Here is a 27539-nt window from a genome sequence, read left to right as displayed (position 1 = left end):
AATATCCCTAAATAAACTAAAAACAGTTTTCACCATGATTTGTCAACTTTTTCTAATATCAGTGAAAAAAACATTACAAGATAGCAGCATACTCATATATATTATTCATCACATAACTCATTATTCTCACCATTAATGAACCATTTCTTTGGTTTGATTACATCTCTGTTTCTAAATGCAACAAGTTTAGTTTTAAACATATTTATATGCTAATTATACTCCTAAGAACATATTTGAAAACATCTATCATGTTTTAAAGATCCTTTATATTTTCGCTGAAAGCGGGCTTTAATAATATAAGATTGCACATTCTTATGTAAAATGATTGACAACCTGTAATTATCAATTAAATTTCAATGTCATTGAAATACGTAGCGTATAAAAAAAATATGATAAGAATTTTAATTGCATTGTTTTAATAGTAAAATATTTTAATTTTAAGACTTAATACGTAAAATAACACCATTACAAACTTCATGTTAATGCATGTGTCATTTTGGTCTCTTGTGAACAGTTGTCGCATTGGCAATCATACCACATCTTCTTTTTTATATTAATTCCCGTTTTATGTTTAGAAATTTACCTGTGACATTATTTGTGTGGCGTATAAACATTCGTGTGACACAGAGTTTATAATACTATTGTGGTGTTCTGGTGTACTTTCGTAAAATAATGGAAGTTTGTCCGATGTTATTCTGTTGTTTACATGTTGTAATGTACTATTATATTATATTATTTATTCAATTTATTTTTCTGTCCTGAGTGTTCTTGTGTTTAAATGTTATGACCTTTCACTTAATGTTGTCATTATTGCGGTATTTCAAACATTGCCATATAGGCTGTAGGTTTGGCTAAACTATTACTAGGTTCAGCCAATCATTCTTTTTTATCATTAAAATGTCCTATACCAAGTCGGGAAATAGCAGTTTTTATCAAATAGTCTGTTTCTATGTGTGTTGGCGCTTTTTGTGCAGCAGTAAAATCTTTCCGTTGTTCCGTAGTTGTCCTCTTGTTGAATTGCTTCCATCGTTTTTTGTTTTGGGACCCGATTTTCTTTTCAATGGATCGGTTTATGACTACTGAACAGTGATATACTACTGTTGACTTAATTATCTATCACCTTTATTAAAAGCAGTATGTCTGTATATTTAAACATGATGTTTTATTTTTGCTTTTTGCAAACATAACTGATGCATTTTCATCAAACAATATGAAATGAAAGAATAAAAGTAATAATATCTATAAAATAAAAATAATAATAATTGAAAAATAGTATTTGTTTTACAACAAAAGATCTTCACCATCAACAGAATAATTCGACCACACTGAATCCGTACTCATGTGAACTTCAATTTGTTCCCTTAGCGAGGGATGTCATCCTTTAAAGTGAAACAAAGGTAAATCATTTGATTCGATCCACAAAAATGTATTCTCATAAGGTAACAACGATGATTAACATATATATTTTATCTATAATATAAAACAATTTGATTCGATCCACAAACATTTATTCTTATACAGGTAAGTAGTTATCAAAGATACCAGGATTATAATTTAGTACGCCAGACGCGCGTTTCGTCTACACACGACTCATCAGTGACGCTCATATCAAAATATTTATAAAGCCAAACAAGAACAAAGTTGAAGAGCATTGGGGATCCAAAATTCCAAAAAGTTGTGCCAAATACGGCTACAGTAATCTACAAATGTATGCCTGGGATAAGAAAATCCTTAGTTTTTCGAAAAAAATCAATGTTTTGTAAACAGGAAATTTATAAAAAAATGACCACATTATTGATATTCATGTCAACAGCGAAGTATTGACTACTGGGCTGGTGATACCCTCGGGGACGAAACGTCCACCAGCAGTAGCATCGACTCAGTGGTGTTAATAGTTATTAAAGATACCAGGATTTGTTTATTTTTCTAAATAAGATTAATCTCTTTTTTATATTCTTTAGGAGCAGTCGGAACTCAGAAAGGCAGAAAATGAGCACACACATAAGGAATTAAATGTGTTAAAAGAAAAAATGGTGAACATAGAGGTAAAAACGATGATTAAAAAATACACTTAATCTATAATATAAAATTCAATGGTTCTCGAAAAATCTTATTGCACGAGGTCTAATCTATGAATATTTATATTTATGTTTATATCGCTACTATGACCTTCGGAGGTCTTCGGAGGTCAACACAAAAGTTAATAAGATTGTGTCTACACTTTAATACGCAAGAAACAAAGCTACATTAACTATCCTTCTCCTTTGTTTATTTTTCTAAATAAGATTAATCTCTTTATTATATTCTTTAGAAGCAGTCGGAACTCAGAGAGGCAGAAAATGAGCACACACATAAGGAATTAAAGGTGTTAAAAGAAATAATGGTGAACATAATTTCAGGTAAAAAGGTACCAGAATTATAATTTAATACGCCAGACGCGCGTTTCGTCTAAATAGGACTCATTTGGTAACATAGACTTAAATGATATTAGTTCAACAGAATGTGGTTTGTAAACTTTTGTTACTAGAAGGTTTAGTTGACTACGAAACTCCAACTGTCACAAACTCATCTTCTTTTTTCCATGAATATCAACGAATTGCACTTATTTCAAATTGTACTTATAGTGAACATGACGACGTGTATCTTATGAATCAGGATCTGCTCAATTTTCTGAATGAACCGGGTTTGAATAAGGTTCAGCAATGAGACACCTATCAATAAAATTGAGAATGGAAATGGGGAATGTGTCAAAGAGACAAACAGAGATCAGATGTCGATGATGTAACAACTACAGATCATTATACGACTTTCAACAATAGGCCAACCCCATTAACATAGTAAGCTATAAAAGGCCCGACATACAGTTCTAACGAAAAAAAAAACCGGCTGATGTATGAACAAAACAATAAAAAAAATGATTGACAGCAACCAACGACCACGAGCGAATTACAGACTCTTGACTTAGAACAGACAGAGGGTGTAAACGTTCAACCCGCTCGATAACGTTGAACAATTGTGTAAAGCACAACAAAAGAAGAACTGTAAAACCTAATTGAACGGGGCTTTACCATGTTATCATTATAATTAGAAGCTTAGGATGATATATATATTTCTAGTGATGAAATTCTATAAAATCTATAAGAATAGGTATATTTTATATCTTTCGTCTTAATGCAAGTTAAAAGGTCGAAGGGTACATTAGGTGTGCCTGTCATATGTCTAAATGTCTGTCTGTCTATCTATCTGTCTGTCTGCCTATCTGTCTCAGATGATTCAGCCCTTATTCATATATGATTTCCATATGCTTTTACGGCATTTGGAACGATAAAGTACTGATCCTCATTTCCCATTAATTCCTTTGATATTTTCTTTAATTGAGATACATCTATCTACATGGTACCCAATTGAATGGCCTATGGTTACAAGAGCATAACGGGTCTCGACATTACAGTAGTAGCATCCAAAGCCTTTACTTTCATTGCCTGCAAGATAATAATATCTGTCTCACGAGTTGATAAAATTTATCAAAAAATAATATATTAAAGAGGAGCCCCCCCCCCCCCCCCAACAAATCAATGTTTTTCAAAGTGTTGCTTTAAATGTATTTGAAACATTTAAACAGTTTGTAGTAAACATCCAGTATCGATTAAAATAAACCTGTTAAAGGTATTTAATAGCTTTAACAAAATACTAGAATTAAAAATATTTTTATCTGCTATTGTAAATAATATTTTGTACATAGAAGTTATACCAAATTTCTATTATTCTAACACGCTAAAACTACAATCAAAAGAAATGCTCAATGTTTAAATAGGTGTCATGAATAAGTTTTTACACAGGTGTGTACAAAATATATTTTATTTAGCAACGTTTGAATCATTATAATTTTGATATATCGTGAAAAATCACCAGCACGGTATCATGCCCCAACAGCACAATGTCAGGACCAACCAGCACAGAATAATCTATTAAAATGTGCAGTCGTAAGAAAGCGCTACAGTTTTTTTTAAATTGTTATGCCAAGCAGTTAGACGGCTAATGTTTTTGTTGCTTGCTTTTTAATCAAGAACAAACACATTTGAATCATCTTACCCATTATATTTTTTCATCTGTTATTCATAAATCGTCAAAATTCCTAATTTTCGTCTTTGTTTACATATTTCTAATGATCACCAGCATTGACCAGAACCGATTCACAATCACATACCGTTCTCTCGCAGGACAACCTTAACAACCGCGAATTAGTGACAAAAGATCTCCTATGAACCTTGTGTATGCTCCTTATCAGTAATGTTACCCATAAATCTGGTCATTGAATTTGAAATGAATAGGATAACGTAATATTCTTACACTTTTAATGTGAGACGTAAGTCACTAACTGAAGGACTCTCATTGTACAGTACCAGCACAGTTCATTTAAACCTGTTTTGATAAGATGACACACGCTTTTTGTGTGAGATGGAGTGTTCTGAGCTTCGGTTTTTCAAGCATGATTAAGAGCCCAGAATAACGTAATTTTTCAAATTAAATGTTCATGCATATGTGTTACCGGGTTGATTTAAGAGTCACAGACAAGTAGATTGTGGTTTATTAACTTTGACTTAGATAATACAGTTATATAGGTTTTAGAACAATTTCATGCTTGCAAACACCTTTCTTTATTTTAGAAGTTGTGTTCAAAGGAAAAGTTAAATCTAGAAGTGAGTTTGAAGCAGAAGACAATGTCAACAGCTTGGAAGGCATGTATTGCTTACTCTTTAACGACTTTATGTCATGTGTTTTAATTGGAGTAAATCATACAAATAAAGTTTTTTTTATGAGCTCAATACATGTTTTTAATATATCTGACAAAAATATATTGCCAGTAGTTTTTCAGCACGTAACCTGGTCATGTATTGACTGATAAGAAAAGGAATTTATATGTTATATATTGGGATTGCTTAAGAAATAATTGATGCAAGCTATACTTTATTGTAGTTTTGACATGGGTAGGCATTATATTCGTGATTATTTTTGCCCGAGCGATAGTGAGGGCTAAAATTACGCGAATATAATGCCTACCCATGTTAAAACTACAATAAAGTATAGCTTGCATCAATTATTTCGATTCTGATTAGGACAGTGAAGGTAATTTCTATGTGATCGTCCGATGTATATAAGTGTAGAGGTTTGTTTAGTCTCTTCCATGCACCTTCCTTTTTTGTTTTTAAAACAAGCAAACGACTGGTAACGTGGTTTTTCAGAGGGAGGAGTTTTGAACAACCAGCATGAACGGTCGTCATATCTAGGTGAATTATGTCAATTTCGAAAAAGTTATCAAAGGTACCAGGATTATAATTTAGTACGCCAGACGCGCTTTTCGTCTACGTAAGACTCATCAGTGACGCTCATATCAAAATATTTGTAAACCCAAACAAGTTAATATTTGAAGAGCATTGAGGATTCAAAATTCCAAATACGGCTAAGGTAATCTCGAATTGCATCGCATTATAGTCATGATAAATGAATGAGTAACAAAATGTGCATCATTTTAAAAGAGTTTGAAAGTGTTTTGAGTTAATGAAATATAATAAATGCATGCCAATTTGATAAAGTTAATTATTCTGCAGTAGTCAATATACGCATGTGCAAACAAAGTTTATTGGATTTAGAGCATGGGTTTATTCACAAAACGAAAGAAGCACGTCATATTAGAATAAACCTTTAAGCTTTATTAGGTGCATAAGTTTATTTGTATTCGAGAAATATAATGATGGCGGTGATTTGTAGCGGTAATATTAATTCATATTTAGATGTGATTACCCAAGAAGGAGTCTGTAGTTAGTTATTGTCTTTAGTCACTGTACCAGATTAGTTTTTCGTTTGCTGTTTTGTTCAGAAATCAGGCAGATGGTTGTCCCCTTTGAATTGCTTTATATAATGTCGGCGCTTTTATTGCTTGTTATTCGCTATGGATCTTGCTTATTGTTGAAGGCCGTACAGCGACCTGTAGCTGCTAACATCTGCGTCGTGTGTTTTCTGGAGGATAGATTTCACATTGGCAAATATATCACATCTCTTTATTTTATCGAATCACAAATCTTGACATGTAAACTTATCCAAAGTTCTAGAGTCAAAGAACTATGATAAAGGGGTTGTAGCTTTACATATAGATCAACTTCTTAGAAATGAGATATACTTATTGGTAATGCAAAAATCGAACAATAGTTATATTTTTTATGTAGTTTATTAATATTCATAAGGTAAAATAGTATATTTAAAGAAAGATAGTAATATGTTTAAGGTGTATAGTAATATTTTAAAAGTTGGATAGCAATATTTTTAAAGTTAGATAATAGTACTAAGTGGGAGAAAGTGATATTTTGAGGTAGAATGATCATATTTATAGAGTATCTGGACCATAATGTACTAACTTTTAAAACTTCAGTCTCGTTTGTGCTTTTTGGCTGTTAACAAATGTAGTAACTACACGATTTTGAAAACAAATCTCAAATGTTTTTGCATCTGTTCGAATATATGATTTTCTTTTCAACATCAGATAAGTTTTTCCACACTGTCATTGATAATTCAATTCTATTTTGAATGAAGCGGAAAACTCTTTAAACACATTAAAGATTTCAGTTAACTAAAATAAAATCTCAGTAGTTACAGTGATAAAAATGTAACCACTGTTGGACTTCAAAACGACAGTAAAATGGCATTTGTAAAGAGAGTGCCAAGCTCTCTTCACGTACAGATCTAGAATATTACTTATCCCAGGCATAGAATTCTTTAAATAAAACAGTATTTGGTAGAACTGTTTATGAATCAGTGTTTTTTAACTTTATACTTGTTTGGCTTCCTTGTTCGGTCTGAGCGTAACTGACGAGTCTTATGTAGACAAAGGCGCGTCTGGCAAATTATAGGCCTAGTACCTTTGATAACTATTTATAAAAATACGGGGACGATGCATCTGCTTGTTGACGTATCGTCCCGAGATATCACCAACCCAATTGTCAGCACTTCGGTATTGAAATGAATATCAATTACATGTATATGGTCATTTTCATATATTCAAAATACAAAGGGTTTCTTATACCGGGCATACATGATGCCTTAACGTATTTGGCACAATTTTTTGAAATTGTGGGTCTTCAATGCTCTTTAACTTTATACTTGTGTGGAGTCCTTGTTTGGTCTAAGCATCATTGATGAGTCGTATGTAGGCAACACGCGCTTTTTGGAATCAAATGATAAGTCTGGTACCTTGATTACTATTTTCATACTGTCATTGTTAACTCTTGAAACACATCAAAGATTTCAGTTTATTAAAATACGCCTTCAGATATTGGGCTGATTATTTAATGCGTTTCCCTTAGTTTTAGTTTGTTTCACCGATTTTGTTTTTTGTCTATGGATTTGTGAGTTTTGAACAGCGGTATACTACTGTTGCCTTTATTTTTGGTATGTGAGTTACCCATGATGAGTTACAGATCAAGTTTAAGTTTTGTTCCGCTCGGCAAATTTTTGCTGTTATTTAGGGCTTTGGAATTTGATACATTTTTGAAAATCATAGTTATACAGATTTTTTTTCTAAATGCTTTCAAATATTGGGCTGATTTTTGATACTACCATCATTTTGTGTGTACATGTGATATTGAAATTGCAGATTTTCAAACTTTTTTAGAGGGGACCATTCGTGTCGCTTTGACACATCTAGTTCAGAACACTACAATGAATGAAAATAAAATAATGTAGGAATCTGATGTTCAGTGGTTGTCGTCTGTTTTTGTGGTTCATAAGTGTTTCTTGTTTCTCGTTTTTATAAAGATTAGACCGTTGGTTTTCCCGTTTGAATGGTTTTATACTAGTCATGTTTTAGGTTCTTTATAGCTTGCTGTACGTTGTGAGCCAATGCTCATTGTTGAACGCGGTTCCTTGACCTATAATGAGTTACTTTCATAAATTGTGACTTGGATGGAGAGTTGTATCATTGGCACTCATATCACATCTTCTTATATCTATGTAAGATAGGGTGAAAGATACCAGAGGGACAGTCAAACTCATAGATCGAAAATACACTAACGACATGTACTTACAATTACTTTTGTACATTAACCTATAGTTTTGTCGTGTGACCTTAAAGACCACATTTTGTTTTCATGATTTACTTATAAATGGAATTTAAAATTAATTATAACGAATGACTGAGATATATATTTGCAGGTGCACACTCGGATGATACAGCTAAATCGAAAGATGTTTTTATATGCGGAACATGTAATCAGTTTTACATGGAAACATCCGACAACATGTCCATTGTTATAGCGGAGCACAAAACAAAATGTCCAAGAAGACAGGCGGAAAAGAATTTCACAACCAAGATTACAATAGATGGTTTAAGCAGGAGTTATGAAGATAGAACCATTAAAAGTTCGAAAGTCACAGATGCTCTAGAATACCAAGAGATATCTATTGATTCGGTAGAAAAAGGAGGCATTGTCATATGGGTCAGAATACCAACAAAATTGTGTCTTTCTAAGAAATCGGTTACTAGTGCTGTACAGGGTTTTCTGAAATCATTTTTTAGTAACTACCCAATTGAAACTAACGATGTAGCTAATATTACTGTGAAACTTAGGATTCAGTTAGGTGAAGGTATGTGTTCATTATAGATAACGTCAAGTAACGAATCTTTTAAAATAAAAGCTGCTTAACGTTTGTAATTTTGAGTAGAAAGATTGGAACAATTTAAAGGAAAAAAAATGAATAAAGAGCCCCGGATTAAAGATGCGGATCAATCATTATAAGAGATTTCTACTTCAATTAGATTTGATTCCGTTTAATATTTGTCTTATTGACAACCATACTATGTATGCTAATAATTTATGTTCACATTTTAGCTAATAAGATTATATTTCTCTTTTTGTTAGAACTTGATCATCAATCGTATTCAAATTGTAATACAAATATGATGTAAATTCGAACATAAGAGCCAAGCTTAGATTCTAGCCTCAATTGCTTCCATTCTACTTCCAATATTAAAACATAGATGTGTAGAATAATTTCTAAATAGACAACTAAGCATTCTAAGATCCGAGCCTGAACATCATCAAACATCCACGCGTTGTTTGGGTAGTAAAAAAGTGTTACCAGAACTGCAAATCTTTCAATCGATTATACAAATGTGCCGAGCCCAAAGTAACATTCAAAACAGAAAGTAATTTATCAATGACAAAATCGAAACCTCAAACACACCAATCGAAACTCATAATCCTAACTTACTAAGTGTATTTCCTTATGCAGAAATGATAGATGAGTCCTTGTTATTTTAACTAAAACAATGTGTAAGCAAAAAAGTTTATAGTACGTCTTAGTGAAATTTTAGTTATAGTTGAGAATTGTTGGAAAGAATACATATTAGATATTTTCATTAGAGATACTGTAAACAATATGTTATTCAAAAATAGGGAATGGATTGGACGACGAATGTGATTATATCTATTGTGGAAAATGTCAAAGTGAATTCAAAGAAGTGACTCAATATTATAGACACAACAATTTGGAATGTGAAGTCAGAAGACAAAGTAAGAGTTATTCTTCACTTTTACCTTACAGTAATGAAAAAGAAAACATAACTTAGTAACTCATATCATTTTGATATAAGAGAAGATCATTATCTCATAAATGTTCCTTAAGTCTTTTTATTTGTATAAATCTTATGGACACCCACCTTTTGGGGTTTGGGGAATTTGCAAGTGTAAAAAAATAAATGCAAGTAAAATGGTAGCTTACACAATTTGCATGAAGGTATATAATAAGTTCTTCAAACTGTAGATGAAGCACAGAACATAAATAAAAAGGATGGCTCCATATCTGTCCGAAATGAACAGATCATATACCAAAGATTAGAAAGCAAAAGTGGCACAGTGTTCGAGACTAATTCAAATGTTGAGACATCAGATATATCGAGTTCAGACAAGGCACCGCAACCTTTTGTTGTCAACCATTTGCCTGGACGCATATCTGATATTGTTCATGAGATGAAGAAACTATGTGTGCAATGTTCTAACATTCCTACAAACACGCACGACATAACTAGCAAAACAGAAAGAAATGAAGAAAAGGTAAGGCATTTCTATCATTGCATAAAAAGATAAAATCTCACTAATCTTGACCCAGAAATACGGGAAGACTGACAGTGATGTAGACACCCGAATGTTGGTTTAACGGCAATTTCTAAATTTCCCCTTTGATCTTACTGCCTAACATTTTCTCGACCATAGACAAGACTTGATACTCTGCAAAAGGTAATGACGTCATGTATCGAAACAGCATTTCACGTCCTCAATTCCATCCGCGTCTATTGTTCAATGAAATGTACGCGATTTCATTCTTACAATTAAACAACTATCCAACATTTTGAACGCGTAAATAACTTTCAACCAAATATTTCATTTGACTTCTTATTCTCAACCTACTGAGAACATACAGTTCAGACAAATTTTTGAAATTTGGTTTCTCTGGGTCTTTTATCGACCACTTCTACGAGGTAAAACCACGTGACCATTTTGGAAAATATATGTTATATTTTTAGACCGATTTCCATATGTCGATTGTGTAATGCGCTTTGGATGAGTACCCCTATACTGAAACAAACACATCATATAGTGTAAAATCATCAAATTTTGAATCATTATTACGTAATGTTAATAGCAATATAAAGACCTGACAAATCATCATTAAGAAAATAACGAAACCACATCGAGTAATTATAAAACTATAGTAAGTAATGACAAAACTATATCAAGTCAATACGAAACCATATCATGTAATATCGAAATATCATTATGTGATGACTGTTTCATATTGAGTTATATCAAAACATAATTACGTTATGTCAAAACCATTTTATGTAAAGACAAACTATCATCAAGTAATAATAGAACAACATAACGTAATATCAGAGTAATATCAGAGTTCTACATAAGACATTTCTGGCGTTCCATAAGTGGAAGTCCTATTTACAAAAACATTTATCTCGGACGGCTTCTATTACAGGACTGACCTATTGCAGTTATTGGTAATGTGTTATCATCTGGAACATGTATGCATCAAAGCAATATGTGTCACAGGACGTTATTCAATCTAGATAGGACTTTTTGATCTATAGAGATCGATGTAGCATGTGTATTCAAAAACACTTTCGGTGTATTAATTATTTTTGGCTTGGCGTTTTGCAGTACTAGAGAGTCCGAAAATTCATTTGAGTAACAAACTATTAAAAACAGCCATCTTTCAGTTCAGCAATTATGTCATGAATATAGGTATTATCTTATTAGTACGTCAGTAATGAGAGCTGTTCTGAAATTAAGAACTATTCATTCATTTTAACTTTATTTACAAATGCAGATTTTAGACATCTACAAAACAAACATGCACTATAAGGATATCTACAAACTTCATAATTCGGAGCATCTGAGATTAAAAAAACTTTTTGGTGGGGTTCGTGATGCTCAGTCTTTAACCTTTAATGTTGTGATTTTCTGTACTGTTGTTTGTCAATTCGTGGGTGTTTTAAAGTGTTTTTTTGCCATGGCATTACAATAGTTTGTTCGTGTATCCATTTTTATCTTTCGCCTCTCTTTTAAAGGACTCCGTGTTCGACCTTTTACATGCAAAAGACCTAAATGTAAATTACATTTAGCTAAAACCTGTGAAATGTTAACATAAATAAAAAAACGAGTTAGCACTTCCAAATATTACATTCAAACTAGAAGACTGATAATTAAAAGAATACTTTTTTATGCCCCACCTACGATAGTAGAGGGGCATTATGTTTTCTAGTCTGTGCCTCCGTTTGTTCGTTCGTTCGTCCGATCGTCCGTTCGTTCGTCCAGCTTCAGGTTAAAGTTTTTGGTCGAGGTAGTTTTTGATGAAGTTAAAGTCCAATCAACTTGAAACTTAGTATACATGTTCCTTATGATATGATCTTACTAATTTTAATGCCAAATTAAAGTATTGACCCCAATTACACGGTCCAGTGAACATGTAAAATGATAGTGCGAGTGGGGCATCCGTGTACTATGGACACATTCTTGTTTATCATTATTTTCATCGACAGAATGTGAAAAGGCGAACAGTACAAGAGCTCCTGCGAGTTAGTCTAGGTGGCATTGAACCAACACTGGACAGCATTGTGCCTACTTTAATGGTGAGAAACTCAAATGGCGGGGATTCATATGGTGTTGATGACTTCATTCTCTTGCATAGATATTTTTGTTTAGGATATGATGGCGGGTCTTCTTTTGAAAGTGAGCCTGTTTTGAAAAGAAAAATGTTTTTGTGCATTGATAGGTTTGTATTTTATCTATATTGAATGTATATAAATACATATATTATATGGCCTTCAAAATTCGGTTCCGATCCCTAACATCAACGAAAAGACATAAATTGTGGAAATCCGGATATGCTGAACAAATTTTAGTACCTTATGTTTGTGACTTACCATCTTTGTCGGAAGTTTATTGTTTTCTATTTGGTATGACATTTATATAAAGATCCATTTTGTTACATCTTGTGATCAATTTATTTGGCAATCGTAAATTTACTGGTCTGGTCTTTTTGGAAATGTTGTTAGTGCTGTATTTAGACCCCTCTTCAACGAAATGTACATCCCCACGTATAAAAATTGCGGTTTTAATCCAACGCAATCATAGGTCTCGGGTAGCCGAGTGGTCTAGCGCGTCGGGCACATTACAGGTGATTTGGTGCCACGAAAACTCAGTAGCATGAGTTCAAATTCCGGCAAGGAAAAACAAAAATAGCGAAAGTAAATTGACAGATCTAACATTGTTGGGCTGATGTTTAAACGAATTATAAACATGTGTATATATATATATAACTCGTCTAAACACCAGCCCAACAATGTTAGATACATATATAAAGTTAACACAAACCGAAAAGACATGAATGAACAAAAATAGATACGACTACATGCAAATTAACAAGTCTGGTGTAAAGATATAATAAAATGTAATTTATAAGAATCATTTGTTTGGTATGCTGGGATGCAAAACGATATAACAATCTTAAATAATTAAAAAAAAATTGACGATTTACTAAAATCAATTCTTTGATTTTACTATTTAACTTGCAGTATATCTTTAAAGAGCAAACATCAAATTGTAAGGACAGTGTATACAAAAGGTTTAAAATTATCAAAGCTACAGGGTTGTAATTTAGAACGCCAGACGCGCATTTCGTCTACACAAGACTCATCAGTGACGCTCATATCAAGATATTTATGAAGCCAAACAAGTACAAAATTGAAGAGCATTGAGGATCCGAAATTCAAAAAAATTGTGCCAAATACGGCTAAGGTAATATATGCCATAAAATGGTATATTTTTATGAATATGTCAGTTGAACTGAAAAAGTTATAGAAAGTTGACTGTAAACATTTGTATTCAGTTCCAACAAAGCAGTCCTATTGTTACCTTTTCCCACCGAAAGGCGAAGTAAGCTTTTCTCATTACTAGGCGTCCGTCGTCCGTCGTCGTCCTTGTTTTTAGTTATCGTCCGTTAACTTTTTAAATATTCTTCAAAGCCAAATTTAACGAAACTTCGCCACTTTCAAAAAATGATAATTTAGTTTTTAACTCATTTGGCGTCCATCGTCTTCGTCTTTCGTCGTCGTCCGTCATCTTCCCCTGTCGCCGTCGTCCGTCTTGTTACAAGTTCGATCTATTTTTACATGATTTCCAAAACCAAAGTAGAGAAAGGTGAGCGACACATGCTCTACAGAGCATCTAGTTATATATTTCTGATGATCTCATGGGCCAAAATAGAAAACGCTATGAATAGCGAAAAGATGACTTCTTATTTATAGGAGTTTTGTCATTAAAGTGAAGTTACAGTTAATAGGCTATGTCACCGATTTTTAGTAAAATTGTGCATACATCTGTGGCTCGATGAACTTCAACAGAAAAACAAAAAATAATGCATTTATTTGTACGTTTCGTTCACACATCGGTGTCAACATAATGAAATCTAATGAGACTGTCATACAAGTGATAAGTTTAGCTTGCTTTATATAAAACCAGGTTTAATCCATCTTCATAAAAAAATGCCTGTACCAAGTCAGGAATATGACAGTTGTTATCCATTCGTTTGATGTGTTTGAGCTTTTGATTTTGCTACTAGTATTTGATTAGGATCTTTCCGTTTTGAATTTTCTTCGGAGTTCAGTATTTTTGTGATTTTACTTTTCATCTATTTTGTCATTACAATTAAAACTGATTGAATTCTGACAAAATGGTTGATCATTTGTATAGAAATCACCGAGAACCAGCAAAAAATCTACTAATAGTTGACCATATCGGTCATATTGCCTTATTTGTAAATCTAACTTTGCTGAACATTATTGCTGTTTACTGTTTATCTCTATCTATAATATTATTCAAGATAATAACCAATTTTAAACAGCAAAATTTCCTTCAAATTACCAATTCAGAGGCAGCAACCTTACAACGGGTTGTTCGATTCATCTGAAACTTTCAAGGCAGATAGATCTTCACCTGGTAAACAATTTAACTCCATGTCAGATTTGCTCTTAATGCTTTGGTTTTTGAGTTATAAGCCAAAAACTGCATTTTACCCCTATGTTCTATTTCTAGCCTTGGCGGCCATCTTAGTTTGGTTGACCGGGTCACTGGACACAATTTTTAAACTAGATATCCCAATGATGATTGTGGCCAAGTTTGGTCTTATTTGGCCCAGTAGTTTCAGAGGAGAAGATTTTTGGAAAAGATTACTAAGATTTACGAAAAATGGTTAAAAATTGACTATAAAGGGCAGTAACTCTTAAAAGGGTCAACTGACCATTTTGATCGTGTTGACTTATTTGTAAATCGTCCTTTGCTGAACATTATTGCTGTTTACTGTTTATCTCTATCTATAATATTATTCAAGATAATAACCAAAAACAGCAAAATTTCCTTAAAATTACCAATTCAGAGGCATCAACCCAACAACAGGTTGTCCGATTCATCTGAAATTTGCAGGGCAGATAGATCTTGACCTGATAAACAATTTAACTCGTGCAAGATTTGCTCTAAATGCTTTGGTTTTTGAGTTATAAGTCAAAAACTGCATTTTACCCCTATGTTCTATTTTAAGCCATGGCAGCCATCTTGGTTGATTGACCGGGTCACTGGACACAGTTTTTAAACTAGATACCCCAAAGATGATTGTGGCCAAGTTTGGTTTAATTTGGCCAAGTAGTTTCAGAGGAGAAGATTTTTGTAAAAGATTAATACGATTTACGAACAAGAGGCTCACCTTAATTTTTTTGGTTAAATCTCTCATCAATGATTATTTTGGCTTTTCAATTTATTTAAATGTTCTTTGAATCATCCTATTTTCTTCAAAAGCAAAAAAAAAAATCATTTTCTCCTATGTTCTATTTTAGCCATAGGAGCTATGTTTCTTGACATACAAGGAAATAAAATATAAAATTTTTACTAGATACTCTGAAACTCATTTAGCCTAAGTTTGGCTGAAATTGATACAGCAGTTTCAAAGGAGAAGATTTTTTAAAGTAAGTCAACATGATGAACAAATTGTGAAAAAAGTCTTTAAAGAGCAATAACTCCTTAAGGGGTCAATTGACAATTTTGGTCAGTTGACTTATTTATAGATCTTACTTTCCTAAACATGTTTGCTATTAACAGTTTATCTGTATCTATAATAATATTCAAGATAATAACCAAAAACTGCAAAATTTCTTTAAAATCATCCATTCAGGGGCATTATACCTGAAAAACCAGTTACCCAATTCGGCTGAAAATTTCAGGACAGGTAGACCTTGACCTAATAAATTCTTTAACTTCTTGTCTTATTTGCTCTAAATGCTGGAGTTTTGAGATATAAGCCAAAAACTGCATTTTACCCTGTGTTCTATTTTTAGCCATGACGGTCATGTTTTTTGACGAAATAGAAAATAAAACACAAACTTTATTTTATACACCCTACTGATCATTCAGTTGAATTATGGTTGAATTTGGTTGAGTAGTTTTGGAGGAGAAGATTTTTTTAAAATAGCAAATATGATGAACAAATTGTGAAAAATTGTCATTAAAGGACAATAACCCCTTAAGGGGTCAATTGACAATTTTGGTCATATTAACTTATTTGTAGATCTTACTTTGCTGATCATTTTTGCTGTTTACAGTTTATCTTTATCTATAATAATATTCAAGATAATGACCAAAAACTGCAAAATTTCCTTAAAATTACCAATTATGTGGCAGCAACCCAACAATGGGTTGTTTGATTCATCTGAAAATTTTAGGGCTGATAGATCTTGACCTCATAAATATTTTTACCCCCATGTCAGATTTGCTCTAAATGCTTTCGTTTTTGAGATATAAGCCAAAAACTGCATTTTACCCCCATGTTCTATTTTTAGCCATGGCGGCCATGTTTTTTTCACAAAATGGAAAATAAAACACAATCTTTATTCTAGATACCCTAAGGATCATTCAGCTAAAGTTTGGTTGTAATTGGTTCAGTAGTTTCAGAGGAGAAGATCTTTGAAATAGTTTACGACGACGACGACCACGGACGGACGACGACGACGGACGACGACGGACGCAAAGTGATGGCAAAAGCTCACATTTCCTTTTAGGAAAGGTAGTCCGGCGGCTACAAGCATATTTCAGACGAATTGTGCACATCCTGCTACAAGCATGAAATTTGGCATAGACCTTCCTCATCTATTACTCTTTTATTTCAGGTAGGGAGGCATTTGAAAAAAAATGTCTCACTTCCGGTAAAATCCAAAATGGCGGACGTCATACTTGAATCAGCCTAATAACGAAGGCTAGTATTTGAAAAGGTGTTATTATCATGCTACTAGCATAATATTTGGTACAAACCTTTGTTATGTACTACTTTTGAATATATGTTATAGATTAGATGTCTTCAAAACCCCTACTTCCGGTTAAAATCCAACATGGCGGACATTGTACTTAAATAAGCTTATTTTTTAGGGAGGGTAATTGAAATGTGTTTTAACGTATTGCTACTATCGTAACATTGTGCAGGAACCTTTCTTAGGTGCGTCTGATGAATACAATGTATAAGACATATGTCTTAAAAACCCTTACTTCCGGTAATATCCAAAATGGCGGACATAGAAATATCAATTAATTATTCAAATATTCAACTTTTTTTAAAATGTAAAGAAAATGATTTTTTTTGTGCTGGTCATTAAACTTTTGGCTTTAAGTTATCCCCAAAACCACTAATTCTATCATGTTGTAAATTGTGAAATATAAAGTTGACACTTCCGGTAAAAATATGACGTAAATTTCAAAAATGTGTCCTCAATCCATTTCTTCGATGTAGAGTTTTGGATAGATTGATTAAAACAAAATAAAATCACTATAGTACTAAAACATATTTAAAATTACTACAATTTTCGGCCAAAAATAACGATCGCCACGACATGCACACATCGCAGTGCACGGAATACCCGATTTTCCACATTAAAAATGACCGCGGCATTCTTTCTTACATCCACAATTTACAAGCTTCTGACAAAATGATGAGGCCTCAAAAAGAGTTTTTTTAAAAGTTATCCTCTTTGTCCCCGCCTGGAGTGGGTAGCATAAGAGCCAATCCCAAGCTCGTCTCCCTAAACACCTACCTGAGTATATTGCATGATTTACATGCTGGAAAAGACTAAACCAAGTTGAGGGAATAGCATCAAAAAGCCTTCCCTTTTGCGCAAATAGTTATTTTCTTGCTTCGTTACCCTTGTTATACCCATCTGTTAAGTTTGTGCGATCTTACAGTAAAACCGCGGTGATTTAGTCTGATCAATCATCATTCTGTATATTAAAGTCACATCTTCAAATGCAATCAATGTCTCCCACATAGTCTTTTCCCCCTTTCAAGCAAAGAGAGAACCATATCACAACAGGTAAAGGCATGGATAACAATAAGTGTGTCAGATCACTCATTGCCTAGTGCATTTGAAAGGCCATTGATAGATATTAATCCAAAGTATTTTGCCCTCCCAAACACAATCCATAGTTCGTCTGCCCCTATGTCACGGAATAGCGAAACAGTAGTGACAGCATCATCATAAACGACTGTTCGAATCATGACTCGTTTAAGTTCGTGTTTCACTGCATCAGACACATGCACCATGATTCTAGTGTCTGCCTTTAAATGTGAACTTGGTGCTAAACTTGAAATACATCACGTGGTGGATAAGATAGAATATCCTGACCATTTGTTGCTATAACTACTCATATGGTCACATAAAGAGACAGACACTACAATCATGGTGCATGTGTCTGATGCTTAACTTAATGACGAACTTAAACGAGTCATGATAAACAGTCACTGATGATGCTGTCAATACTATTTCGCTATTCCGTGACATAGGGGCAGACGAACTACGAATTGTGTTTGGGGAGGCAAAAATCTTTGGATTAATATCTATCAATGGCCTTTCAAATGTACTAGGCAATGAGTGATCACACACACTTATTTCTGACCCATACCTTTACCTGTTGTGATACGGTTCTCTCTTTGCTTGAAAAGGAGAAAAAGATGGTATTTGAAGATGTGACTTTAACATAAAGAATGATAATTGATCAGCCTAAATCACCGGGGTTTTAATGTAAGATCGCACAAACTTATCAGATGGAGCTAACATGATTAACGAAGCAAGAAAATAATTTTTTGCACAAAAGGGAAGGCTAATTATAAGTGAGGCTATTTCCACAACTTGGTTTAATCTTTTCAAGCATGTAAAACGTGCAATATACTAATGCAGGTGTTTAGTGAGACGAGCTTGGGATTGGCTCTTATGCTACCCAGTCCAGGCACTAATGGATTGCGAAGGGACAACGAGGGTTCCTTTAAAAAAAAACCTCTTTCTGAGGCCTCATCATTTTGTCAGAAGCTTGTACATTGTGGATGAAAGAAAGGATGCCGCGGTCATTTGTAATGTGGAAAATCGGGTCTCCAGTGCACTGCCTTGTGTGCATGTGGTGGTGACTGTGAATAAACATGTATTCTTGGCCAAATAGTAGTAATTTTAAAAATGTTTTAGTACTATAGTTGTTTTAATCAATCTATCCAAAACTCTGCATCGAAGAAATGGATTGAGGACACATTTTTGAAATTTACGTCATATTTTTACCGGAAGTGTCAACTTTATATTTAAACATTTACAACATGATAGAATAAGTGGTTTTGGTGATAACTTAAAGCCAAAAGATTAATGACCAGCACAAAAAAAAATCATTTTCTTTACATTTTAAAAAAAGTTGAAAATTTGAATAATAAATTGATATTTCTATGTCCGCCATTTTGGATATTACCGGAAGTAAGGGTTTTTAAGACATATGTCTTATAAATTGTATTCATCAGAAGCACCAAAGAAAGGTTCCTGCCAGGGATGGGGTAATCGTAATCGATTGTAAATGATTACATTTTTTCAAGTAATCGACAGTAATCTGTAATCGAAGACATTTTCGATTACATGTAATCGTAATTTAATCGATTACAGCAAAAATTTAGATGTAATCATCGATTACTTTTCAATTACATTTCGATTACTTTAGTAAAATAGTTAGATGAAAAATAACCTATTTCAGAGGAAAATATGTATGTTATCACTTTTTAGTACAGATAAAAAATTATGCATCAACAATACTTGAGAGTTAAGCAACTGCCATATTTCTATCTATTGTCTCAAGCTGCATTATGAGTAACCAGATCCCCTACCTAAATTTACTTTATATCTAGCTTTTGGAACAAATGGATGTATGTGCTTGTCAACAATTCAAGAGCTTAAATATTTAAATAAGAAAAAAGATTTGAAGTAATAAAATAGATCTTGAATAAGAAATGTGTCTGTCTTTCGTTCTGTACTACCTTTTTTAAAAGTAGTAAGCTTATTTGTATTAACTTTCCTGAAAACATCATTTTCAATCAGAGTTGAAATTAAAGCTTAGAATAGATAAACAGTTGATTTCTTAAATGTAATGATATATAAATTTAATTAAAAAAGAACACAAAATCTTTTTAACAATGAACCAATGACAATGCAGCATAGCAATTCTTTTTAGAAATAGATACATGTATCCTTTTGACCATGGAAGTATTATATTGACAGGTAATGGTTGTAGTTCCTGTCAATATAATACTTCCATGCTTTGACACTATAAATATATTTGTATATAATTTGATTGAAGAAGTTACAAATCTTAACAACATTCTTGCCTTTACTAATGAGATGATCAAAGTCTTTTAATCAATAACAAACATACTTTGTTTTCATTTCAACTATCTATTACATGTATTATCTTCATTTCAATTATCTATTATCTTATGTCTAATTAAGAAGGAAGTTAACGATATTTAGCCCCAGGTTATAAATTGTACTCCAGTGGCAGTTAAATAATCTGTAATTAGGGTGGTTATCCAAACAAAAGGTTTAAATCATGCATGTCATTATTAAAATAAATTTTGATCTTACATAGCTGAACTAACTAATTTTTCTACTTATTTTATATTTCCTTAAACATTATAATTAACTATGCTAAAATATTTTTTTTTATAAAGAGTAAAAACAAAAAAGCTAACGTAAGTCAGTAAGAAAGCTAAATTTTTGAAAAACAATTAGTTATGAATAAGTGATTGTTGCAATGCGATGACATCTTTCATTTATGTTGAAAGTCAAAATTTCAAGATTTTTTAAATATTTCTTATCTTCATCAAGAGATTTGATCTAAAAAAACAGTTATTAACTTATAATTTAGAAACAATGCTTTGGATGATTCATTTTGTAAAGATCTTAATTTCCACTATACAAATGTTGAGCAATATAATTGTGTTCTACTCATGTTTTTGTTGTTGAAATGTTGAAGTATGTAATTGACAGTAATCGAAAAAGTAATGTAATTACTTTTGATAAAGTAATCGATTGTAATCGATTACATACTAAAATTTGAGTAATCGATCATTAATCGATTGCACAAAAATCCTTCATGTAATCGATTATTAATCGATTACATTTGTCAGTAATCGTGCCCATCCCTGGTTCCTGCATAATTTAATGATAGTAGCAATACGTTAAAACACATTTCAATTATCCTCCCTAAAAATAAGCTTATTTAAGTACAATGTCCGCCGTGTTGGATTTTAACCGGAAGTAGGGTTTCTGAAGACATCTAATCTTTTTAATTTATCCAAAAGTAGTAAAAAACAAAGGTTTGTACCAAATATTATAATAATACCATGATAATAACACATGTTTACACACTAGCCTTCGATATTGGGCTGATTTAAGTATGACGTCCGCCATTTTGGATTTTACCGGAAGTGAGACATTTTTTTCAAATGTTTCCCTATCTAATAAAAGAGTAATAGTTGAGGAAGGTCTATGCCAAATTTCATGCTTGTAGCAGGATGTGCACAATTTTTCACAAAGCCGCCGTACTAAGGTGAGCTAAAAATGGTTAAAAATTGACTATAAAGGGCAATAACTCCTAAAGGGGTCAACTGACCATTTTGTTCAAGTTGACTTATTTGTGAATCTTATTTTGCTGAACATTATTGCTGTTTACAGTTTATCTCTATCTATAATATTTTTCAAGATAATAACCAAAAACAGCAAAATTTCCTTAAAATTGCCAATTCAGGGGCAGCAACCCAACAACGGGTTGTTCAATTCATCTGAAATTTTCAGGGCAGATAGATCTTGACCTGATAAAGAATTTAACCCCAATGTCAGATTTGCTCTAAATGCTTTGGTTTTTGAGATATAAGCCAAAAACTGCATTTTACCCCTATGTTCTATTTTTAGCCATGGCGGCCATCTTGGTTGGTTGGCCGGGTCATCGGACACATTTTTTAAACTAGATACCCCAATGATGATTGTGGCTACGTTTGTTTAAATTTGGCCCGGTAGTTTCAGAGGAGAAGATTTTTGTAAAAGTTAACGACGACGGACGACGGACGACGGACGCAAAGTGATGGGAAAAGCTCACTTGGCCCTTTGGGCCAGGTGAGCTAAAAACAACTACTGAACATCGGATTCCAGACTTAGACAGGTGCAAAAATTACAGCGGGTTTAAACGTTTAAATGATTACCAACCTTCACCCTTATCTAAAACAATAAACAATAATGTTACATCACAACATAGAAAGACACACTATAAAATATCAGTTGAAATGACATATTAGCACAAGTGAACATACACTGAACATATAAATTTGATCTATTATGATACAATGTAGATACAAAATCAATAAAAGAAGTGATGAATCATTAAAGTAACAGTATAATATCGCTGTGAAATGTTTAACACTTTTAGAAAAACAACAATAACCTCGTACAAAAACTCGCCACTTACTAATATATAGACAGGTACATGAAAATAATTGTGTTGTTAGGTAAACAGTTTAAATGGAGAATGGAAATATTTTTACAAAATAGTTAATGTTGATGTTAACAGTACGAGGAGGTGAAAATTTATGGTAAAACAAAACACTTATCAAAGCTGGTATACAAACGCGGTGTGACCCTGAATAAGTAAACATTAAATAACAAAAAAATATTACAAATAGTATTCACAGGTCAAATTAACAAGAAAATACGATTGAAGAGTACTCATAGTTACTGACAGCCAGTTAAAAGCGAAAAACATTTAACAATGAAAAATCGTGTATCAGAGATGGTTTTGCTTTGAAATTATTATAAACACCTGAATAAAGGTACATGTAATATCAAAAATCTATCAGTGGATAAAAAGCCTATATGATTTAATTTATGTTTTTTTTTATTATTGAAAATGGTGCAAAACATGCAATTCAAAAGCCATCAGCCAATTATAAAATGATAATTCATGTATAGTATTTTGCTTCTTATATTTACAGATTGCTCATAAGTGGAAAAGGAAATGATATATTAAGAATGATAATTGATTTGAGTGTTAACAATGGTACATGGCAACATACACCTATGAATATCGCACTAGCTGTATGTGCAAAAAATATTATAGATCCAACTACTAGAGCTAGGGCATATAGTCTTGTTCCAGAGGTATGCAGGATACCAACACATTTATTTGAGTTTATTGAATATTGCGAAGCAGAAGGTTCAGGAACTGGATGGGGAAGATCGCTTAGACGAGCTATTTCAAACTGGTATAACAGTTTTGAAAACAATCCAATGAGACTGGTATATTTAATTTCAAGATATAAGGCAAGACATGGATGGAAACATCGGGATGTAGTTCGACTAGCACATATCAAACCAGCAAACCGTCAAATTGAACTGATCATTAGGTATATAACACATGGGTTACTTTATGCTACAAGTCTAGCAAAAAATGACACAAGCCTTATAACCATCAAGATCAAGGACTTTCTCCTGGCTATTGAAACAGCAAGAAAAGGTATTAATGTACACACGAATGAGTTAAAACAACTAATAATCAGGCATAGACTAGTTAAACAACATATTCATTATAGTTTTCTTGGAGATAAACAGATTTGGGAGTGTTTACTTCTCGTGATGCCAACCACGGCACTAATAAGTAATCTAGACAAAATGTCCAGTCTAAATTTATTCGAGAGCCAATCCGTTTGGGAAAAAAATGTTATTGATAGACTTCAAAACATTTCTAAAGAAGAACAAATCCACCCAATAACCCTTCTCATTGCGTGGTATCGGTATGAAAACAATCATAATGGATATAAGGGGCAATTTAGTTGGTCGATCAATAATAAAATCCTGAATGCACTCGAATACGCTTTTTACAAAGCATTTGACATTATACAGCCAACACAAAAAAGATTGTGTTTGGCAGTAGATGTAAGTTGTTCCATGAAGAGTCTGATGTTTGGGTCAATGCTGACGGCTCAAGATATAGCCGCTGCCATGGTTTCATTATTAACCAAAATTGAAACGGATTATGAAGTTGTTGCTTTTTCAAATCAGTGTACACGGTTGCATTTTACTAAAGACTTCGGACTATCTACATCCATTAAAAGTTTCGATCATTTTCCAACTGGAAAAAGTGATTGCACCATGCCAATTAAATGGGCTTTAGACAAAAGCTTGATTTTCGATACTTTTATACTTTTTACTGATTCTGAAACCTACAATTACAATGATCAAACGGGCGAAGTGTTAAACAATTACAGAATTTCCACAAAGAATAAAGATGTCCGGTTGATAAACGTTGGAATGGCTAGCAATGGATTTAGTATATCAAATCCGCATGATCCTAGTATGATTGACATCACCGGGTTATTCAGAAGTGCAGTTAAAAATATTGCAGACTTTTTGCAATCAGATTTGCCTAGTTATCAGTATAACTACTCATCAGCAAAAAAGAATATCGAATACTGTTATAGTCAACTTGGTATCAACTAATGAGGACACGATGCACTTCACGGACCATATTGTTATGAACAACAAACAATGAAATCAAGGTCGAACCCTAATTTGACAAATTATTTGTAAAATGTCACACTATAATGCACTTTATGCTGAATGATATTGCAGGATTTATATCCGTAATACTCTTTTCAAAAATAAACCAAGTGTAATTTCTAGCTCCAATATCGGACTCAGCATCAAATGAACTGTACGACAATTGGTGTAACTGTTTGCATGGGGGATATAAATTATGCTACCAGTCCGTTTGGTTGAATAGCATATCAAATATGATACTCCGTGTTAAGGGATTATCATAGTATTATGAAACTATCATCCACTCGTCATTTCAACATTCAGACGACCTTTCATCCAATGAACAATACTTAAAGATCAAATAATTTCTTCTAAAGGCATTGGGTGTCCTACATGCCCAGATACAGTTTGAATATTTATTTAAACAACGTCTTCATGAAAAGAAGATGTGTATGATTGCCAATGAGTCAACTCTTCACAAGAGACCATTCGACACAGGAAGTAACAATAATAGGTCATTGTGCAGTCTTTAACAGTGAAAAAAGACCATACCGCGAATTGGATAATGCGAATTAGCAAATTCGTATCAATTCGAATGAAAAAAGAATATTTTGTGAACGCCATTAGCGAATTCGATCGGCATTCGATTCGAATTCAATTCGAGTTAATGTACGTGGCATAAACAAATAAATATATTGAAACGTTCTCAATAAAAAAAAAGTGTTCCGTTAAATAGCGGCTATTTATCTATTCCTTTATTGATTAATGTTTATGATTTGTATTTTTTGTTTATTGATCAGTATTTCTCAATTTACAGGAAAATTCTGAAGTATAGAAAAACAAAATGAACGTTCAAGTACATGCATTAAGTCCTGTAAAAATACAAATAATTAGCCATGTCATGGAATAATTATTCCTTCAATGCTAAATAATACTCAGCGTGTTTGAATTCAGGGGCTTGTCTAACGACTCCGAAATCGGGAACTTTTGCATCATGATATTTTACAATAATTCTGAAAAAAAAGAAAACTTATTCAGTATACAAACATATAATTATTTCAATGTAAAAGGAACATACATTTACAATTTCTGAAGTACGCGTATTACAAAGTATTTTAAAGCAAGGAACACATACATGTATGACCGTATGAACCATACGTGTCTTGAGCATTTTCAAAACGGGCTCGTTGTTCGGAGGCTTTTTAATTTTCAGTGATACTTTCCAGTTTCAGCTTAGATTATTTTGTTTTCTTAGCATTCACTTAATATAGTGTGTTTTTGCATTTACATGTATTAATCTTATGGGTTTCCATGACTGAATCAAGGACTTAGTTATAAAAGCATCTGATATATACGTCCTTGACTAAATGTAGCAAAGTTGAATTAGCCAACTAGTTGCCTTATTATGTTTAGTAATTATGAAAACGATAATCTTTTTCAACAAATGTATATTTGTTCTTTTATATAAATATCTGAATAAACTATGATTTGAGAATTTGATAGATAAACATCAATGGAACTACAAAGTTATACGAAATCAATGCAAAAAAAGAGTACTTCTTTTTCGTTTATAGTTTAATACAAAAATCAGGCAGTTTGTTTTCTTGTTTTCTTGTTTTGTGTTTGTTATTGCTGTTTTTTTTGTAGCTTACAATCCGGTTTGAGTATGCTTATTGTTGAAGGCTGTATCTACTACTCCATTCGGTCTCAGATGGAGATAGAGTTGTCTCATTGGCTACTTTGGCCTCGAACATCACCGAAAAAACATTATCTAAGTGTGCATGTGGTGCATATTGATGGGTTCCTATAATATTATGCCATAGCACGCTAATAGTAATACTTTTAAGATAACATATCAATGTAATTAAACCCATCATAAATACCTGATTTTTGTATTTTAAAGATTGAATTGTTTTTCAGTGTATATTCCATATATTGTACAATTTTAAAAGATGAAATAATGAAATATTACCTATTAGTTGGCATCCTCAATAATGAAGCAAAAAATGGAATAAAGACTTGTGTAATCGTCGTTGACTTTTTCATTAAACCTGTTCACTGATTCTATATCTACAAACATCATAGGTGTTTTCTTTCCATTATTTATCATCCTGTTACCTGTTGATACATTTATATACACCAACTGAAAGGCAAAATACACAAACGTTGTTTTGCGACCGACCTAGTACAGCGTTTTAATCTAAATATTTATTACAATACAAGTATCAAAGTACGTGTACTATATTCACTTTGAATTGACCACATAATGTAAGATCATGTTAAGGTAGCACAATACAAAGATTTATCATCCCCAATTAGACATCTTTAAAGTGATGTAATTCCACTCATCCTTCTTTAAATTTTATAAATTCGGTACCAAAAGAAAGAAAAATGATTAATCTTTCAAATTGGGATAATTTCATTATGACATAATTATTACATAATTAATTGTTGTGTAATTAGTTGCTATATTGTGATATGAATTTAGCTTCTTTGTTATTCATAGCATCCCAAAATATTTTATAGATTCTTGCACAACACAGTTTGACCTCCAAAACTGAATCTCAGAATTTTCCTAATGTATTTCATTCTCTCATAAATCTTCAATGAAGTTTATAACATCATTTCATAAGAGATCACTAAGTTCAATTGGATTTAAAATTTGTTCTATTGATGTTTTTGGAAATCTGAGACACGGTTTTGGAGGTCAAGCTGTGTTGTACAAGAATCTATAAAATATTTTGGGATGCTATGAATAACAAAGACGTTAAATTCATTCAACTGTGGACATCACAATATAGCAACTAATTACATATAACAATTGATTATGTAATAATTATGTCATAATGAAATTATCACAATTTGAAAGATTAATCTTTCTTCTTTCTTTTGGTACCTCATTTATAAAATATAAAGAAGGATGAAATGAATTACATCAGTTTAAAGTTGTCTGATTGGGAGTGAAAAAATCTTTGTATTGTGCTTCCTTAATTAATGTAAAATGTCCAAGCTTAATGTTATACCTTTAAAAATTAATCTTTCAATTGTTTAT

At 32.5% G+C, this 27539-nt stretch overlaps 1 protein-coding gene across 1 annotated transcript in view; it reads left to right on the top strand.

Moving 5' to 3' along the window:
• Window positions 1–26465, top strand: part of LOC143084155 (uncharacterized) — a 65180-nt gene extending 38715 nt beyond the window's left edge. Inside the window, exons 6-13 of the mRNA XM_076260562.1 lie at window positions 1962–2045; window positions 2312–2399; window positions 4668–4739; window positions 8206–8637; window positions 9450–9566; window positions 9817–10106; window positions 12104–12336; window positions 22945–26465. Coding sequence (XP_076116677.1) covers window positions 1962–2045; window positions 2312–2399; window positions 4668–4739; window positions 8206–8637; window positions 9450–9566; window positions 9817–10106; window positions 12104–12336; window positions 22945–24448 — 2820 coding nt within the window. The 3' untranslated portion in view covers window positions 24449–26465. The remainder of the gene's footprint in view (window positions 1–1961; window positions 2046–2311; window positions 2400–4667; window positions 4740–8205; window positions 8638–9449; window positions 9567–9816; window positions 10107–12103; window positions 12337–22944) is intronic.
• The last annotated feature ends 1074 nt before the right edge of the window (window positions 26466–27539 follow it).

This window comes from Mytilus galloprovincialis, chromosome 7 (genome assembly GCF_965363235.1).
Source record: "Mytilus galloprovincialis chromosome 7, xbMytGall1.hap1.1, whole genome shotgun sequence".
NCBI classification, from domain to species: domain Eukaryota; kingdom Metazoa; phylum Mollusca; class Bivalvia; order Mytilida; family Mytilidae; genus Mytilus; species Mytilus galloprovincialis.
This window is presented reverse-complemented; position numbering and strand designations above follow the sequence as displayed.